The 21922-nt window shown below is 33.5% G+C and overlaps 1 protein-coding gene across 10 annotated transcripts in view; it reads left to right on the top strand.

The window, feature by feature from the left end:
- Window positions 1–21922, top strand: part of Pcdh15 (protocadherin related 15) — an 802311-nt gene that overhangs the window by 617857 nt on the left and 162532 nt on the right. For all 10 annotated transcript variants that reach the window (XM_033766616.1, XM_033766617.1, XM_033766618.1 and 7 more), the window contains one exon: window positions 5883–5999. In XM_033766616.1, coding sequence (XP_033622507.1) covers window positions 5883–5999 — 117 coding nt within the window. The remainder of the gene's footprint in view (window positions 1–5882; window positions 6000–21922) is intronic.

Genomic DNA, 21922 nt, shown 5'->3' on the forward strand with positions numbered 1-21922 from the left:
CATTTTTTTTTTTTTTTTTTTTTTGGTACCAGGGATCGAATTCGGGTCCTTGCTCTTGCGAGGCAGGCCACCGAAACACTAAGCTAAATCCCCGGCCCTGAAAGACAGTTTCTTAAGATAAATTCATGCCCAACTATTTTAAAATTTTACTACTAAGACATAACATATTTTCTCTAAGGAGCTAACCTAGAGGAAACAAATAAACATTTACATGCCCAGGGTTAAAAACAGAATCCCACAAGCTGTAACGCTTCATATTTCTATGGCTTTCTTTTACGGCTCTCTAAATGTCACCTGTTTTTTGTTAGAAGTGCTCAGAAAGTTCCTTATGCATGTACCCAGTAAAAAAAAACTTTCAGTTTTCACTGAAAGTAACATTCACACCTAATTGCCAAAGCAAATGAAACCAAACTTGCTATTGCCATAAGTCTCCAAAACTTGAATGCTATCCAGTGGGGCAATGGATGCTGATAAACCCCAGTGATACCAGTTAAGTCTTAAGCGCTATCACCATTTGCCTACAGGCTTATTGTCACCACTAAGTCTCACAGTGCTGCAGCTGTTATATCCACCCTATCGAACGAGCTGTCACACATTGGCCAGCACACTTGATGTTCTAGAATACTCAGTATATCTTCTGAAAACTTTGATTCACTAAAGCCATATAATATTCCAAACAGCAATAATTCATTCTATCAACATCTTAGAAGCATCTCTCAGGGTACAGTTTATAAATCACTACTTCCTCAAAATGGAGTGTAACAGATGTCTCATATAAATGAATCATAGGAAAAAAATTAATTTTAAGAAAAAAGTCTTAAATATGGTAGCATGCTTTGTGAATCTCATGAAATGAAAATAAAATATGATTTTCTATTCTTCTAAAGAATATAAATTCATAGAATTCATCCTATTTGTGAAGCTCTAACAGCTCTAACTTTCCAAAGAATACTATTACAGACAACTTCCTTAGACTTTTTATGAAGACATTTTGAATGTTAATTATTGAAAAGGTTGTTGTTTTAAATGTAAATATGCAATCTCTACTTCTCTATTTTAGCCCCAAAATTGTTTAAAAACAATTACAAAATTACTTTCCAAGTAAGAGACAAATTACACTGTGCAACATTTGAAAGATCAGTAGGTTATGAAGATAAAAGTATAGCAGCTGGTTAGAGAAATATGTTAATATTTTAAATACTTTGAAAATACATATTTTAGAAGTTATCTGTAGATTACGTAAATGAATTTTATTTATTTATTTATTTGTACTGGGTATTGAACTCGGGACCTTGCTCTTGCAAAGCAGGCAGCGGCCCCACTGAGGTAAATCCTCTGCCCTTAAATGAAAATCTTATTCTAGGCATTTTACATAGATTCTTTTGATGGTTTTTCACTTCCCATTTTCTTCCAGATGTCAGAATCATACTATTACAATTTGATTCACCATAATTTAATTATGTATTTGTTTCTTATCTGTTTTTATTTGCTCAGTCTCCTTATATTTAAAATAAGAATAATAACAGAAATAATAGCCAACATGTATATCAGATACATTTATTTTAATGGTACTATTAACATGTCTATCAAATATCTGGTATACAATAAAAGTAAACTATGCAATATACAAACTTTTGTATCCATTTAAGATTATCTGAAATAGTGTTATATTTATTAAATAGAATATGCTTAAAATTATGCTGAATATAAGCACATATTCTTCCAGTTAACAACAGTATCACAGTTTGGAAGAAAATGGCAAAATGTATCAGATTGTGTTCTCTACATGATCAAACACAGAAAAATGATATTTGGAAGGAATTTGGCATTTAATTGGTTTTTTCCCCATTGCTTACTGTTTTTCCCTTCTAATTTAGCCATTCATATTAAAGTATTATCCTACAAGAGTGCGTGAAGAAATCAAGACATTTGGCTAAATAACTTATGATAATCTTAAATTTAGTTACTCTTCTATGCACTCTCATAATATCCTTGTATTTACTGTTTTATAGTGTTCATCAAATATGAAATATCTACTTATATTTTTGTTCCCACCCTGAACTGCAACATCAGTACCACCAGGCACCACATCTTTCGTGGTTGTAATTATATCTGAGGCTTCTAAAATAAGCACAGTGGGTGCTCTATCAGTATTTATGATACCAAGAGATTATATGTTCCTTGCTCTTTGTGGCAAGGTGTACATTCCTTATGTCTACATTGTGGATATACTGCCTTCTGGTATACAGAGTAGTTCCTAACTCAGAAGTAAAAAGTTAAAAAAAATCCTGAAAATAAATTTAGCATCTAAGAAAGAAGTATCCAGAAAAATCTTGATTTAAAAATTATAAACAAAATGTAAGTGAAACCAATCATTTGTATTTACATAGCACAATACAAAACAGGAAAATATTTATTTGTCTACGGATGTGGCCTACTTGACCTTCTGTGCAGAAGCACATAGGTGTGGATAGAAGCCAGAACATATGAGAAAACAGTGAAGAAAGCCAATAATATGAGAAAAGCTATGAGACAGCAAATAAGATTGGTGTCTTATTGGTGGTAATAGAAAAGTAACTGATAATAAACAAGTTATCATCAACTGTGTGGTCCACTTAAAATGAGCAGGTGTCAGTTCCATAAGTCTTAAAGGATTTTGAAGGGCAGGGGAGCCAGACAGTCCAACATAGGTGATGCTGACACCAGTCAGTACTGCATAACCAGCTGAAGCCTTTCCACCTGTTGACTTATGCCATTTGTGTCTCAGAATGTGCATTTGCATTAAGAAGATGAGACTGACATTCGCTTTAGTTTCATCATTTAAAAAAATCAAGCTGTAACCAATTATTACTTCCTATCAAGAAATAGTTCCTTTGGGCTGGGGATTTAGCTCAGTGGCACCACACCTGCTTTACAAGTGCATTTTTCCTGAGTTCAATCCCTGGTACAGAGAGAGAGAGAGAGAGAGAGAGAGAGAGAGAGAGAGAGAGAAGGAGGGAGAGAGAGAGAGAACCTTTGCAGAACCATTTAGAGTTAACTTTTTTTCAGCTTTCTCTTTATTCATCTTACTTATTTACAAACTTACTAGCTAGCTATCTTTCTATTCTGCCATTAAGATGATTCTTTAAATCTACTCATCTACTTTGTGGTGTGTCAAAGTAGAAATCCTTTTTCTGATTATTTTAGACTTCAATTTAGTAAACAAACAAAAAAATGAGCAAAACTCATGTTTTTTTTTTTCTTCCTGCTAGCTAACTACACCTTCAGGTACAGTTATTTGTTGCACATGGAAAGAGATTGTAAGCTTTACCGATAAAAAAATAACTAAACAGAAATAAAATTATTTTGAAGAGAAACCTGACGCTGTTCTAGTTGAGAAGTGTGGTAACAGAATACTCTTTTAAAACATAAAAACTAACATGTTCAAATCAACATATATCACCATAGGAAGCAAACTATTATGGGTTTCAATGACAAAATTGCCCAGAGGACTGAAAAGGGTGTTTCTTTTTGCTAATACTACCCTCTAGTGGCATAAGGGCCAACAGAAAAAGCATGGTTTTGTAGAGTTGAGTTTATTTTTAATTTACTGTTTAATAGAATATTTGTACAGAAACAGATTTATTTTTCTTTGGATGCCCCTGAAGCATAAATGTAATGAACTATTGATTATGCTCGTTGGCATTACATTTCAATAAATTTTCTCATCTGAAGGAACTCACTGTGAAAGAACTATGGGCAAATGACTATGCATGGTAGCCACAATAAAAGATCACAACCCCGAAATATGTACAGTTTGCCATAAAAAGAAATGCTGCTACAATATAACTGTATTGAATTATTCTTCATCCTGTCAATGGCCAGAGAAATAAAATGGGGAGAAGAAACAATCGTGCAATGGTCTTCAGTTATTTACAGCTTTATGTTTGTGTGTAATCAGTTTCTGAGAACAGATTATAAAAGTATCCACTATGCATTCATTTAGAAGGTGAATGTAATGAATACTTCCCAAAAATGAAAAAGCCACAATAGCAACACTATAAAAAACTATACTGATATTATTGTAAAGGCACATTGTTTTCCTGTAGAATCAACTTTTCCAAAAAGTATCTCATCATATTAAAGTTTAAAAGTTCCTCTGGGTGAGTGGAATATAAAAAAAAATATTGATAGGAGCATACTGAGTTTATTCAGTTTTAGAAAGTCATGTGGGAAATATTGAAAGGTTAGCTTCTTTTTAAATTTTCAGATGCTACAGTTTAGGGATGCAAAGATATTCCCACCCTTTTAGTTACATTCATTAAATTAATCAAAACCCTGGAAAAAGCAGAAGAAACAGTGTGCAAATGCTTTTCATACTTACCTACTGGCCTGATCCCCCAGACCAATGCCATAACACCCCTGATTAAAGAAAACCAGTGCCTCCTAAATTCCTACTTGTTCAGATCCTTCACCTCCTCATTTATAATGAAAATCTTTCTCATGCAAGAGGATATGAATATCATATGTCAAAAGGAAATATATTTTATTTTTCAGTTTGTGTATCAAGATCTATTTTTTATTAGTATCTTCAGGTTTATTCACCTTTACAACTCAAGTCTATTATGAACATAAAGCTCTTTAATTGTAAGAGATAATTATCTTCATTCTCTTGCAAAAAGAGAAGCTCACAATTGGTTAATTACACTGTGTGGGAAAGTTGTTGTTTCTGCATATACATCAAAGACTATATAGAACTTTGTTTTTTCTTTTGTGGTGTTTAGTACCAAATGAGAAAAAGGTGAGTTGGAGGGGAAGAAGAAATCATTAGCCAATTTAACTTTGTACTTAAATGTGTTTGACCCAAAGTTCGTACCTAAGTACATAACACACTGCGAGGTATGATTATTACAAAATAAAACTTCAGCTATTTCAGTGAACATTACTTTTGAGAAAAATGATATGTGATTCTCCGTAAATTATAACATGTTGCAAAATTATCTTTCCCTCAAAGGACAGGGTTTTCTTATTTCACCTCTACCATTTAAATTGATTAAGCAAAGTCACTAACTCATCTGTAGATTCTCATTTTTTCTGGCAGTTTAGTGAGATGAATACAGGGAGTCACTATCCCGATAATCAATACCTCCAGTCCCTAACACTTGTCTATAAAAATGAGAGACATTTGATATATAAGTATTGCATTAGTGGTACTAAATGACAATGTACATGTATGGCCAGACTGTAAAAATTAGATATAATACCTATAAATTCCTTTGAATTAAATCTTTATGTAAATGAAGTTTCTGTCTATAAGTATATATAAGATTTAATGTCATTTGGTACTATGCTGCCAGGAAAAACCTCCTCTTATCATTTCATATTTATAAGAATAAAATCAAGAATTAAAGGATATTTCACAGTTTAAACTTGAAATATTCTAATTAGCATCACTCTGTGTAAAATAATTTGTAGTTGTGATAGAAACATAAAAGACGTCTTTTGAAAAGCAACAACAAAACATAAACATGCCATCTTTTACTCTTGACTCTTACCTTCAAGAAATTATTTTCATCAGTTAACAATTTTACATTGTACTTTTAGAAGAATATTAAAGAAATACTTCAGGCATCACCTCAGCCTCCGAAAGGTTTATTTTAGGGGTGAAACACTGTTCACTCCAGCGGAGTAGCCTTCAATGGATATCACATACGTTAATTTTATGCAGGAACTCTGACACTTTGCTCTAGAACGCCAGTTGGAGTGAGAGTAATAGAATTGAATAGAGGAAAGGCTGACGTGGCAAACAGCTTGTGTGATGAAAGCCCGAAGGAGTCAATGTAGTGACTGTGTCTCTAACCTGGTTTCACCTGAGGCACTAACCTCTTGATTGTGTTTTACAGGATATGAATGATTATGCTCCGGTATTTAGTAAACAAATCTACAAAGGGCTTGTGGCTCCAGACGCAGTCAAAGGCACACCTATCACAACAGTTTACGCTGAAGATGCAGACCCTCCTGTAAGTAAGACATTGGTGTTTTGATCTTTAGGGAGGAAAAGTTTTAACTCTTCTAAATGATGCACTTCCCATAAGATCAAAGCTGGTCCATAAGAATTTCACTCCCGGTCATTTACATACCTTTGCTTGAGGCAGCTACAGGTGCAGGCCATATTTCAAATAATTATTATTAAATTTAGACAATTAGGACATTTCCATTAAAATTCAAAATGTACTGTTTTATCAACTTACCTAGTGACAATGATAAATACATGTGAGGAGAGTTGTCTTCATTTGGTATCACAATTATCATAGTCACTTAGAACAATATAAGCTTAGTTTAGTATTAAGTTTTATACTGACATATTTTCTCCTTTTTCATGAATGAGTAGTATTTTATTAACAAAGTTTAAATCAATATAAAGCTTATTTGAATGTGTTTACTTTGGGGAACTAAAATCTCAATATTACTTTTTGAACATTATTAATAGATTTTTTAATCATTCAGAATTTTATCTATTTTGAGATCGCCCAAATCACCATTCAAAACAGAATTTTTAACTAAAATAGTATGGCAGAAGTGATGTAAATATTCCTTAATCATGTTTCATTTTTTCATTTAAAATAATAAAGAGTTATTCCTTATATTACTTCCTATAATAGTAATATAGGTAATATTCCCTTCCTATAAGAATCTAGAGTGCTTAATAAAAATTCTTTATTTTCCTAAGTGCTAAATGGTGAAGATTTCATGTTTTACTGTGAGTTATCTCACATTACCTAAGTCAGTGCCTGTTAGATTCTAGAAAAATATGGATAAAATTGCAAATGAACTATTTTTTAAATAAAAAAAATTTAAATTTTGTATCCGCTCATGTTTGCAGTGTGTGATGATTATATCCTTCACAGAGAATTAGTGCATTTACAATCGTTTTGCATCTCCTTCCTTTCCCTCTCCCTCCATCTGTTGTTCTCCTCCTATAAGTGATTTATACATTTTGGGTTTTATATTGTTAACATGAATAGTATTCCTGTAATAATTTTATTTTGTAATACATGAATGGCAGTCACATTTTCAAGTTCAGTTGTGACAAGGTATATAAAGACTACATGTGACTATAAGGTCTTAATAATGGTCACATAAAAGCAATGGCCTTTAACTCAGAAGCCCCTTTGTCTGAGAGTGCTAAAATGTCCCTGAAATAGATTTATAATACTTTAGAAAATATGATAGGAATATTAAATACACTTGAATCCAACAGATGGTTAGAGATGGTTAATGTGAAATTGATGGTTAATCTTTTTTTAAGTGTACTGTCACAGGTACAAAATACTTTGAAATTAGTATATTATTATTATATAATTTTTGAACATCAACTTGATGTTATTCACTGTGATAACCAGTTTTTGCTCTCAAGTTACTGACGATCCTATGAAGACAATTAAAATTATAGCACAGTGCATGAAATGAGTACAAGCAAATGGAGTATTTTAACACATTATTTTAAATATTAATGGGAAATTTAAGAGAGTGCTAAGATATCTAGTGATATTGATGATGAGTGATTAAGAGCGCTGTTCACTTATATATGACAGACCTCAAAGTCTTAGTGTAGAAATACTTGCCCTTTCTTTTTCATTATTTTTTTAAATCTTTATCTTTGGTGTGTGGCTTGACATTCAGATCCCATCCACCAGTATGAGAGAAGTTGTTTTGGTCTGAGGTCTGCATTTCCAGATTTAAATACTTATTTAAAGAAGTCTCTCTTTTCAAACTCTGAATCTCTTTTACAAGAAAAAAAAAGTCTTAAATTCTCAATTTCTTTGGAAGGAGTTTTCAGTTTTGCTCTTTAAATACTGTAGCAATTTTTAACATTTCACATGATGTTGACTTTATAGAAAAGGTGAATGCAAGTAATTTGATCAAAATATTGATCGTACTTATTTCAATATGCATTTCTCAGATTGAGCTTCAGTTCTTGAAATATTAACAATCTTTCAATGTAAATGTAGTTCAGAATTGAGATTTTGAATCATTTCTATAAATGAATCCACTGAATAAGCATAATCATGATTTGCCTGCACCCATACTAATCCAAAATAAAAGCTCAGTTTCAAGAAAATTTTTAGATTTATTTTTATCATTATTTTATGTTGATGCCATAAAGATAGCGTAAGTATTTAGGGAATGGTCTTGCCAAGTGTTTTGTACTCTATTATTATAAACCTTTATTAACTAGAAAAAATAGTTTTAATTCCATGCCCTTCAGAGCTCTTTTATCAATTGTCATACTATGTGCTTAGTTAATAGTTTCTCTTTTAAGCTAGAATCGAAGTCCTAGGCAAAAATTGAGATTTATTCCAGTTTGAACTCCTGTATTCAGGGCCTGGTATTCAGTAATCTGCTAGGAATATTTTGAATATAATTGAATAGATGCATATATTAATGGTTATTTGTGTAAGCTATAGTATTGAGAAAATGGACCAGATCCTTAGTAATTTGGTTTTATGTGATTCTAGGCTTTTGTAATGTCTCCAAGCCTTGGTTTGGGCACTTGAGACTGAGAATTAAATGATGTAATGTACATTCGTGTTTGGCATAGCTTTGGACCTCTCATATGTTAGGTATTACTACTTTTCAAGAATAATACTTTCATTTACAGAGATTGCCACATTTTTTTAAAGTTAGAATCACCTAGTTTAAACTAGAAAGTAGTAACAATAAAACACCTTTTAGGTATCACAGGAAAAAGCGGTGTATGGCGTGAAAGCAGAGAGCATTATTACTGAATATAAATTAAGAATTATAAAATGCATGTTGTGCAGAAATAAAGTTCTCTAGAGGAGGAAAATAATCATCCAGGGACTCCCCCGCATTGAACTAAAGCTGTTAGGACTTTGTTTTCTGCTGTGCCTTTGTGACAGGATCAGCACTGTGTAGTTTATAGGAGATGTGAGTAGTGAATGACTGCTCATTTTGGGTATTAAAAACTGCTAACCTTTTCTTTCTCCTCACCAGAGATTTCTCACTTCAAACTTTCATGAAACAAAATTGCAAGTGTAATTTTCATTTGCATATTTTTATTCTATCTGTAAATACAGGTCTTAACCCTTCATACTTGAGGTCTCTTTGTGAGCATTGTCTGACAAATTAAAATCCTTCCTGAGCAAGTAGACATAGAGCAATTGGGATAAATGAATGTTCACTTGTTGTTCATTTCCAGTAAAGAAAATATTGATAATGCCTGAAGGCTGCTTGTCAGGCTTTTGACCATTCATGTCAATTAATGCATTTTAGGAATTTCTTAGATTCTTGTTGAAATAAGATAGTAATTGGAACATGTTTAATATTAGTAATTTTGACAAATTTTTATGTACATTTGTAATATTATAAAAATTATATAGTAACTGAGGTATCTTTAGGCTTTGATACTGATTTATGAAATAAATTTATCCCATAAAAAAGATCATATATGCTTTCAGTAGGAATTCACTTTAAAATAATTTTCAAGCAGTAATTATCCTCACTATACTTTTATAATACAAAACTTAAAAAAGTTGCAAGTATTAGGTTTTTCTTTTCTTCCATTGTGATTTTGATATTTGTCCTTTTCAAAATTCAGACATGTTAAAGAAGGAATTATTTTCAGAGCATTTTCACAGGTATCCTTAACACCTATATCAATTATCCAAGTGTAATTTGCTAATCTCTAAAGGATGAGAAAGATGGCCACCTTTTATTCTTTTCTGTGACACATACCTTGTATTTTTAATATGTCATGATGTCACCAATGGATACCAGTTAATCATGGTTATCTGTTCAAAATACTTGACCCTCCAGGTAGTCATCCTGTCACAATATTGGCAGACAGCATGGCAGTATAAGAAAAGCAGTGATTGCTTTTATCCATAATTTGCTGCTGGTTGGTTTTATGTGCCACAGTGAAAGCTACTCAGAGCCAGAAATTTTATAAAATTTATTTTGATCTCCAGGTAATATGACTCATCTGTGTCATTTTCTTTAGTGTATTTATTGATCTGTTTTTCATTATTCACTATAGACTGGCTGCTGATAGTATGCTATATCAATTCAGGTTATTGCTAGCAATGTAGCAGAAACTGGTTTTAAAGATCAGCAGCCACTAACTATTCTTGCTGACCCTTGGACCTGGGGTAAGGGAAATATGTGCAGCTCAGTGGTTCTTTTCCTTTATATCAGAGTTAAATAGGAAAATAATCAAAAATCATTTGCACTGTGAATGTCAGCTTGTGAAACCTGAGTTGATGTAGCCCCAGCCTGAGTCCCTTCAGACTCAAATACTTAATTAGAAAGAGAGGACACCATGAAACAATTGGGTTTTAATATTTAAAATGACAATGGGTTCTAATTAAATTTGAAAGTGTAAATGGGTACAAAAGGGAAGGTTTTATGAGAAAGTATAACATAATTAAGGCCTAGGAAAGATTTTACTATGCATTTTAAGAATCACATTTATTTCTTTTTCCTTTCTGTGGTATATATAACATGTTTTGTAGTGCTGCAATTATTGTTATTTCCCAACATATATACTTACATTTTTCATATCACTTGTGATTGGTATTAAAATTAACAATTTCAGATACAAATGTTGCTCTTCTAATTTAGAAACCGCCAAAATTAACAGGGCTAAAGGTATATTTTCTTTTATGATAAATGGAAGTATGCCTAAAATTTGTTTTAATCTGTAAAAAGCATCTAACATACTCTATGTTGTACTAATGATTGATTTACATCTTCATTTGTTTTCTTTTGGTGGAAGTAAAGCTCATCAAATCAAGGTCACAGTACATGACAGGTACTCGAGGGAATACAGTAAAATATAATAGGTTTTCTTTGGGGCTCCATCATATGCTTTCCTTATGGCTTAAATAGTACAATTTATTCTGAATTTATTGTTAGAAAAAATGAAAGCAGAATCCCTAAAAATGAATCTTGTGTTTTTATAATTTGGATTCTTGGCCTTAACACTATCTAATAGAAGGCATTGGTAATGCTTCTTCCTACTATTAACCACATTTCAGTTCTTTTTTTCTCTTGAGTGTTGCTGTGTTTCAGTAGTGAACTTACAATCAAACACAGACCTCGCACACTCTAGACATATCATAATATTGAATGAATAAATAAGTATAGAAATGTTTATTTATTATGAACTGAATAAATATAAAGGTATGGCAGAATGGAGACAGAGGTAGTGTCTGTGAAAGATGGCAGAAATTTAGTATTCCAGAGATTAGAGAAGTGAGTGTGTTTGATATATCTGATCCTATTCCAGACAAGAATTTTACTTTGTTTTTTTTTTTGTTTTGGTACCAGGATCGAACTTCATTCCTTGCACTTGCGAGGCAGGCATAGGAACCACTGAGCTATATTCCCGGCCTCAAGAATTCCACTTTTAAAATATAGGGGATTCATTTGACTGAAGATAGAAAAAGTTGGCACAGTATTTGTATTCAAAAAGTACAAAGACAAAAATTTCATATGTTCATGAATTTATATAACATAATTGAACTACGTTTGCTTCAATAAATGTTAACCATTTAAAAGAAAGCATTAGAACTATCTTTACAAATTCATTTGAACGATGAAATATGGCAGATATGGTTATTGAAATCTAGTTTCTTATCTAAATAATGAAAGGTTAGGGCCGGGGATTTAGCTCAGTGGTTACACCACCTGCGCACAAGAGCAAGGACATGAGTTCAATCCTTGGTAAAATAATAATAATAATAATAAAAGGTTATTAAAGATATATAAATGTAGCAGTAGTAAAATCTAAGCTACCTATAGCACAAATTGTTTACAGTATTATACAGTTTTTCTTGGATAAAATAAAGAGTAAAATCCAGGAGGGAAGGAGCAGCTAGTGCCTTCATTAAATTTAAAAAATGGATTGAAAATGGAAATACTTAAAAGTCACTCTGTAAAAAGCATTGATAGCTTAATAAGTACACAGCTGAAGATCAAAGACAAAACAAGGACATAATCCAAAGTGAATCAAGAATTTTTTGCTGTAGCAATTAAGAGAGTAATAGCAATAGTTGATAGATATAACTTTGCTAGAATAGAAAACTACTTTAGGGAAAATAATAAATCACTTTTGGAACAAATTAAATGACAAATGATATCGAGTATAAGAGCAGTTTTCTTTAGAATGACAAAATGTGTCATCCCTGAGCCCTTTACCAAGAGACTGATAAAGTAAACCAGGGCATAGTTAGTGAAGAAGCAATACGAGACAGCTCATGTCTTCTGCAAAGTTACAGACTTCTTAAACCAAGAGTTTCTGATGACTAACTGAGAGAGAATAAAAGTAGATCAGAGCATGGGGCCAAGTTCTTCTCACGAGCCACCAACATTTTAAGGAGTTCCTCAGGTAGAGACTATGTTACCACAGTCATTTTGTTCCTTGCTCAGAGAGTTTGACTGCCTTTTTAATAGACCAGGAATGGATCAGGCAGAAATTACCAGATTAACATTTTAGGAAAAAATGCAAATGTGGGCATCACCTCAATAAAAGTTGAAACTCTAAAAGTAAATTAATCTTCTAAGACAAATAATCATATTAAGATGAGAGAAAATTGAAAATAAGAGGATTTTGAAAAGGCATTTGGGGTTAAAGGTAATAAGATTTAGAGAAAGGAAGCCCTAAAAGAGTAGGGTGGAAATTATTCACTGATACGGTACAAATAAAAAGATATATTCAATGAAGAGAAAAGAAATGAAAGGTGAAGATACCATTTCACAGCCGAAGAATAAAATCTAAACAAACAACTATAGCTCTGTTGATTACAAATTCAGGGGCAGCACTGATGATGAATTGGCCTCTGGTCTCCAGATGCTGTTTCTTTTTTCTTTGTCATGTATCTGTATTATTTTGAGATGTGAATTATATTTATGGATTACTTCTTTTGACATTATTAATTTATTTTATAGTATTTTCTTTGAAATATTACTTAATATCTCTATAAAACAACTTATGGGCTTTTCATTATATTTTTACATATATTTACAATGCACATTTAGATTTATTTTATGCATAATATATATTATTTATACCATATTCTTTAATATTCTGACCCATTGAATTTTAAGGACATGTAATTTGTGAATTATGATGTAAATGAAGCTTTATTTATTTTGCTTACACATACAACATAATCTTGAAAAACTGTTGCTCTTACTGATCCAAATTTTTTGCCTATTAAAACTATGCTCCCAGGCATTGCAGTACTCACTGGTAATTCCAGCACTCGGGAGCTGAGGCAGGAGGATGACTACAAATTTGAGGCCAGCCTAGGCTATGTAATGAGTTCAAGGTCAGTCTGAACCACAAATTAAGACCCTGTCTCAAAAAACATAAACAAAATAAAAAACAAAACAAAACAAAAATCTATACTTAGGAGTTTCTCCTGTTTTCTGTTACTTAATGTTATGGAAATGTGAGGCAAAGTTACTTTTTTTTTGTTCCTTAGGTATTTTGTTTTTATTTATAATATTCTATATCTTGAAATTAAATGTTTTCACTATTATATACTTAAATGTTGTCTTAGTTATTGTTCTTATCATAGAGACAAAATACCCAACCCTCAAAGTTCAAGGAGGAAAGATTTATTTGTCTCACAGTTATTGGCACAAATAGAATCTATCGAGGTTTCAGGTCATAGTTAGCTGGCTCCAAGGCAGGATGGCATAACACAGGTGCATTCCAGAGGAGAAATAGTTCATGACAGGCAGAAGGCAGGAAGCAGTAAGTGATGAGTGACAAGCCAAGACCCTCTTTCTGTCAGTTATATCTTATCCAGGATACCCACCCTTAGGGAGAGTAACACACCCAGATTGGGGCAAGCTAAATCCTAGCATCACACCATGAATCAATTCCAGCAGCAGATCCTTGATCCCAGCAGCACACATCCTAGATCTAACCACCTCCAAAAAGCCCCACCTATGACCACATGAGGCTTTGGGGGGAGCATCTCCATAGGAGCCATAAAGATGCTATTTTTTGTATTAATTATGTCAGGTATGTAATAGCTCCTTCTATACAATCTTAAAAGTTCATCAGCTCAAGAAAGTTTTAAGTGGCTTTAAGAGTGTGAGCTCTGGAGTGAGACTGATTTGAACTCAGTAAACTCTGTACACAGCCTATCCCTGTGTTTTGGGGCAATTCAACTGGTCATTCTGTCTTTTAGTTCTTATGTTTTAAAAATGAGAAACAAGAATAGCACTACTAACAGCAGCGCCCATCCATTTTCCTTTCTTCCAGGCCATCAACCACCATTCCACCATTCTCTTGCTTCTCAGAGTTTAACTTATTTAAAATTCCTCATATAAGAACAGTATTTTTCCTTCTAATTTAATTTACTCACTTAGCATAATGTCCTTAAGGTTCATTCACATTGTTGTAGATTACAAGAGAATATCCTCTTCTTTTTATAAGGTTGTATGTTATTTATTTGTGTGTATACAGCACATATTATTAATCTATTCATCCATACATACATCTAGGTTATTCTACATCTTGGATTGTGAATAATGCTTAAGAATTTGTGTGAATATAAACATACTTTGAGATCTTGATTTTGAATCTTCTAAATAAATTCCCCAAATGGGTGTCTTTGTTACTTTTCTTGCTGCTGAGACAAAATAGCCAGTACTGAAGGTTAAAGAAGGAAAGGTTTAATTAAATTCAGTTTGTGCAGGTTTCAGTCACAGTCAGCTGGCTCCATGGTAGGACCACATGGAAGAAGGGAATCACAGAGGAGAAATGAATCATGGCAAAAAGGCAGAGGACAGAAAAAGCAGCAAGCAGCTGCAGCATCAACCAGCCTGCCTTTCCTCTGTCCCTTTATAGTCCTTCTAGGCTGTAAGCTTATTGTTTGGTGCCACCTAGTAACAGGGTGGGCTTTCATTATCCATACTCTTGATCCCAATATCATGCCCTTAATCCTCAATCACACACTCTAATTCAGCCTTATTCATAACTCCCCACCTATAACTACATGATGCTTTGGGGGACATCTAATTATAAGATATATCAATAGGACTACTGGGTCATATGAGAGTTCTGTTCTTAATATGTTGAGAAAACTTCAAACTGCTTCACACAGTGGCAACATCTCTTTTTTAATCTAATAACAGTGTACAAGTGTAAATGACATACCTTTTTAAAAGAGAAATAATAGCCATAATAATAGATGTGAGGTGATATAACATTATTTTTTTCCATTTCATGATTAGTAATATTGAGTATGTTTTCATATATATATTGGACATTTTTGTATCTTGGAAAATTGTCTATTCAAATTCTTTGCACATTTCTGTGATATTTGAGGGTCTTTGTTAATCTAGATATCTGATTATAATTTTGTGTCTGTAAATAATAATGTGAAGTACATTTAAAAGAATTTTAGAGTGTAGATCTCATATTACATGTCCTTACATCAATAAAAATTATCACTGTTGGCTTGGAATGAGAATTAAAAGGTGTCATTTATATGGAATAGTTAATGCCTTTTGTGGACTAAATGTAACTATCACTGTGTTTGAATTTACACTGATCTTTTTCATGTGTGGTGTCCTGGTATCTGTTTTCTCTATTGTTTGTGACCTATCTTCTATATCTATTTTTTTATATATTTCCTTTTGTCCTTTCCTACGTATTCTGGAGAATTCTTCAAGAGACACCTAGAGAAGTGCTCGAATCATGGGCACACTGTAATTATCAGTGGCTTAACTCACTGATGCTCATAGCTGAATGTGCTATTAGGATGTGGGGCCAAGTTGGAGAAGGTGGGTTATCGGGGCAATGCCATGGGGGTTTTATCTCTCATATCTCTTACTGGTGCTCCTCGCAATGAGGAATGAAGCTTTCTCCTGACCCACACTTCTAAAATGAGCCATGCTATATTTTTTTTCATTGAGTTTATTGGTAATTTTTAGATATACAGTAGAGTTACATTCATCATTGGGATCTTGTACTTTACATGACAGATCTTGGTTCTCATTTTTTCCCCTTGTCCCTGCCCCTGCTTCACCTCTTCCACCCTCACCTATTTACAAAGACATTGTTTACATTGTTTTCCTTTTCTCATATTTTTTTCTTTTCCCTTATCTCCTTTCCCTTACCCATCCCACTTCCCCCTCACCTTTAGCCCTTTTCTTCCTATTTCACATTATGAGTTATACAATTTGAATCTTATTTACACTTTTAGTTTTTCACACCAGAGAAATTATTCAGTATTTACACATGTGTGTCCTATTTATTTAAATTAAGAGTCTGGCCTTAATGTGCATCCATTTTCTATAAATGATTTAAGTTTCTCATTTTTAAGCCTAAATAGTTTTCTATTTTATAGTAAAACCATGTCTTCTTTATCCAGTCTCAAGTTGATGGGCAAGTGGGCTGTTTCCAACTATTAGCTATTACAAACTGTGCCTCTATAAATATGGGTGTGCATATATTCCTGTGGTATGATTCTTTTAATTCTTTTGGAAAGATACCCAGTAAAGGGATAGCTGGGTCAAATGGAACCTCTAATCCTAGATCTTTGAGGTATCTCCATATTGATTTCCACAGTGGTCGCACAGTCTGCACTCCCACCAACAATGGAGAAGGGTTCCTTTCTCCTCAGAGACATGATATTTTAGCAAGATAATTATGGGCTGATACTTCTGAAAGTATGTGCAAAAGTAAACCTTACCTCCTTTAAATTGAGAGCATCAGGTATTTTATACCAGTAATGGACAATATGATCAATTCAATAATAATACTTTCATTTTTTTCTCACCATTTTCACTAACAGTGTCTTACTGTTACTGTAAAGATCAAAGGTCCAGTTAGCTGTGTGTGAATTGGTGGAAGGTATAGTGAGTATGGTACATAAGAAAGGCTCTGGGTTTATGAACCATCACCATGACAACTTTTTTTTTTTACTTGATCCCAGGTTGTCTTTGAAATAAAAGTATCCAAACAGAATGTTGTATATCCAAGTTTTGATTTGACCGTATTACCATGCCAAGTATGTGCTGCTGCTTCTTTGCTTCATACCTACCTCTCTGTCTTCCCCATTTTCTACTCAGCATCAAGCTTTCTTTACCAAAGTCAAGGAACCCCTAGGCATTCAAGAAAATTATCGTGCTGAAAACATTGCTATATTTAACCCTAACACATCAGTAATATGTCCTTATCATTGTGATTATTATTTAGTGTGACAAACTTTGTAAAGTTCTGGCACAGCTTAACTTAATAAACATACAACAAAAGAATACAAAGAAAGAAAATGTTACTCAATAAAAATGGTGAGAAAAGAAAGTAATAACATTATTCTCTTGCTCAGTTTTCTCATTCCTGGGTCAAAACACCTGATAGCCACAACTGAAAAATGCCTTCCCTTGGATTTTGTAGCCTACTCTTCCCCCGTTTAGTTTGAAGCCTGATTCTTCCATCTCACCACTTTGTCTTGGCATATCCTTTAGAACTCAGCTCAGGTGATTTCTTCCAGAAACTTGCTGACACTGGACAAACTCATCTCTCTCTTAATTGCTTATACATCTGCGACATAAATATTTTTTCTTAGAGCTTATTGAGATGGTCATTTTTACTTGATTTTTTATTATTTTCTATTTCATTACATTTGAAATTCTGAAATTTAAAAACATGACACTTTACGTTTATGTTAGTATTCTTGGCATATTTTACATGATAAATATTGGTGCACAGACATATAATAAATACTGAGTGATATTTATTTTGTTAAGATATAATATATGCATAAAACTTCATCAATAGAGCTATAAAGTATAATTATTTATTAATTTATTTGCATACTTTTATCTTCTTGCTCCTCTCCTAATTCCCTTTCCTATCAAGACAATCGTTTTAATACAGTCTCAGGAATATCTTTTAAATACAATACTATAGTACCCTGTAATGTTTATTTTTAGCAAATGTCCATCTACTTTCTGCATTATAATATTGGACTAGCTCATGTACCTTGTTCTGATCCATGCAATGTGGAGGACTACAGAGTAGGAGAAGAAGATTTATAGGAGATCTTGTTGGTAGATGGATTTCTTTATGATTTTGTATTTTACCATGTGAAGAGCATGCCTGGTTAGTTGTGGGTCTCCGAAGGAAGAGATATGAAATAGACATAAGCACAACCTGCAGTCTGAAGTAAAAATTAGCAACCCTTTAACTGCCTCATACACTCATAAATAAAAACATAAATTTTAGTTATTGTGAATCAGTGAGATTTGGAAGTTGCTTATTAAACAGGGTTTTGTAGAAAACCTGACTGAAGATATTGGAGACATTGTTCAAAACACTTTATGTAATTTTATTATGGTATATAAACTTGTTATTGCCTTTGGAGATTGAATACAGTATAGGGAGATTTCTTTATGGTTCAAGGTTGACCAGGGGTGGGTTTGTACCAATTAATCTTAATTATCAACTTCAGGTATACCTCAATCATATCCTGGGGGGTCTGGTAGGTCATGAAAATAGTTTTTAGAATTTTTGTTTTATCCTTTTAAAAAATGGGGTTAAGTTAAGGCACCAGGGGCAAGATTGATGTTATTAGCTATAACAGCTGGTGCTCACTAGAAAAATTGATTTAATGCAAGATATATAAATATATAAGGATTGAAATGTAAGCTTACAATTACCACCTACAAAGTCAGGTGTGGAAGAATGCAAAACAACTGTCTTTGCACAGGAGATGTGAAGGATCCAGTCTTCGGTCAAAGGCCTGGAGCCCCCTGTAGAGTCCTACGTCAGGAGACCAATGGGTCTGCGGTGGAAGGCCAAAGATCTGCACTGGAAAGCTGAAAAATCTGGGTTGGAAACCAGGAGAGAATGTCCAAGGTGAAGATGAAGACTAGCACTCCTCTGAAGAAGCATAGCAATCCTTCCTTCGTTTTCTTTTTATTTCATTCAGATGACAGCCAACCCAGGACAAGTCATGTGTCGTAGTAAATCCTTTTAGCCACATGCAGAACTATGATGACCTAATTTAGTTAGATGTTTCTTTCTCGAGTTGGCACAAGTAGTTAACTGTCACAATCCACTCCCTGTCAATTGACAACCAGACATATTTCCATAAACCATAGTCTCCATATACAAAGTCAAGGTCATAATTATACCTAACATTTTACAACTATCCCATGTACAGGCAGAAATGCACTAATGCTGTCCCCAGAATAGAAGGCAGGTTTTCTTTGGATCATGCCTACTCCTAACCTTTGATAACTTGAACATTATAGTATAGATAAAACAATACCTAATCAGTATTAAATCTATCAACATTATATTACACAGCATATTGGGGGGGGCTATTACAATTACTGTCTCATTTCTAACTGATTATGAGGTCGTAGCTTGTATTCAGAATTACCTTCTTCTGCTAATCATTTTGTACTCCCTTAGCCTTCAGAAAGCTTACAGCAGGTCTTGGTTCTTGCTATGGTAATAGTAACACTCACCTTCATTTCTGAAGGTTTGTCATCCTGCCTGGATTAGGTTACTTTAATTTCACAGTGGCCTTAAAAACGGGACACGGTAATACAAGGAAGCACTCTAACAGATTGCTTTCGTTAAAACTATATTGTTCCTTTCCTCCATTCTGGAATAATAGTCCAATTTCCCCTGGATAGTTTGGGTCCATTACCCCTGCCAACACTAACTCTTTTTTAAATTGTTTATTCAGAGGCCTGAAAAGACCAAAATGACCAAGGGCAAGTCTTAGCTACCAGTTCATAGTATCATTGTTGAGCCTTCCTCTCTCTAGAACTAAGATTTCTAAGCCAGAAAAGCATGAGGTTGAGGTAATAGGAAGCAAAAGTTTTGTTATTAAATGATCAAAACTGAACACTTTCATGCTAAAATCAGGAACAAGACAAGGACGTCAACTATCGCCACTCCTGTTCAATATAGTTGTAGAACTATTAGCCACAGCAATTAGACAAGAGAAAGAAATAAAAGCAATAAGTACAAAAAAATAAGAAGTTAAACTGTCATTATTTGCTGACAACATGATAGTCTACATAGAAGACCCAAAAAACTCTACCAAAAGACTTCTAGACTTAATTGACAGATTCACTAGAGTAGCTGGATACAAGGTCAACCCTCAAAAATCAATAGCCTTCTTGTACACAAATAACAAAATCACTGAGACTGAAATTAGGGAAATAATGCCTTTCACAAATGTATCCAAAAAATGAAATATCTAATAATTAATGTAACAAAGGAAACAAAAGACCTCTCCATTGAGGACTACAACACTCTGAAAAAAGAGATCAAAGAGGATATAAGAAAAGGGAAACACATCCCTAGTTCCTAGGTAGGAAGAACCAATATGGCCATACTTCTAAAACTCTTACACAGACTCATTGTAATTCTTATTGAAATCCCTACAGTTCATTTCATAGAACTAGAGAAAACAATCCAAAAATTCATTTGGAATAAGAAAAGACCTAGAGAAATTCTAGACAACAGAGACATGGCAGGGGGTATCATAATCCCCAACTTGAAAGTATACTACATAGCCACTGTGATAAAAAAATAAAACAACAACAACAACAAAAAACTTTTCTACTGGAAAACAGACCTGAGGATCAGTGGAATAGATTAGAAGATGCAGAAACAACTCCAGACATATTCAACTCCCTCATCTTTGACAAAGCAACCAAACACCTTCACTGGAGGAAAGATAGACTCTTTAATAAATTGCATTGGGAAAACTGAATTTCAAGCTGCCAAAAATTAAAACTAGAATCTTATCTTTCACCATGAACTAAACTAAAATGAAAGTGGATTAAAGATCTAAATATTTAAGCAGAAACACTAAACTCTCTGGAAGATATTAGGTAGAACTCTTGAAGACATTGGCATAGGAGACTCTATGAACAAATCCTCAGTAGAATGGGAACTAGCACAAAGAATCAACAACTTGGATCTCATCTTTTTAAAAAGCTTCTGCTCTGCAAGAGAAATCACCAACAGAGCTAAGAGACAGCCTACAATGTTAGAAAAAAATTTTACCAGCTTTTCCTCAAAGGTCTACTATTTAGCATATATTAATAACTCAAAAAAATCAGACACCCCCAAACATAAAAACCCAATTCAAAAATGGTCCTCTGAAATGAAAAGCTATGTCTTAGAAATAGAAGTAAAAGTAGCAAACAAACATGAAAAAATGTTCAGCATCACTAGGCATTCAAGAGGTGCATATGAAAACAACTATACGATTCCACCTTACCTCCCAAAAAATGGCTGCTATCAAGAAATCAACCAAGTAATGCTTGACTGGGTTGTGGGAAAAAAGGAGTCCATCTTCATTGTTGGTGGAAGTGCAGACTGGTGCAACCACTGTGGAAATCAACATGGAGATACCTCAAACAACTAGGATTAGAAGCCCTATTTGAAGGGCTGGGGATTTAGCTCAGTGGTTTGGTCGCCTGCCTTGCAAGCGCAAAGACCCAAGTTCAATCCCCGGTACCAAAAAAAAGTCCTATTTGACCCAGCTATCCCTCTGCTGGGTATCTTCCCAAAAGAATTAAAAGAATCATATCACAGTGATATATGCACACCCTTGTTTATAGCAGCACAGTTTGTAATAGCTAAAACTTGGAAACAGCCCATTTGACCATCAGTTGGAGACTGGATAAAGAAGATGTGTTTTTTCTATAAAATGGAATACTACTCAGCCATAAAGAATGAGAAACTCAAATCATTTACAGGAAAATGGATGCACATTGAGGCCATACTCTTAAGTGAAGTACATAGGACACACATATAAATACCGAATACTTTCTCTGGTGTGAAAAACTGAAAGGGCAAATAAGGACCAAAATGTATAATTGATATTGTGTAATAAGAAGAAAGGTCTAAAGGAGTAGGAGA

The sequence above is a fragment of the Fukomys damarensis genome, unplaced genomic scaffold (assembly GCF_012274545.1).
Source record: "Fukomys damarensis isolate Sample0158 unplaced genomic scaffold, DMR_v1.0_HiC HiC_scaffold_20, whole genome shotgun sequence".
In the NCBI taxonomy this organism is placed as follows: Eukaryota; Metazoa; Chordata; class Mammalia; order Rodentia; family Bathyergidae; genus Fukomys; species Fukomys damarensis.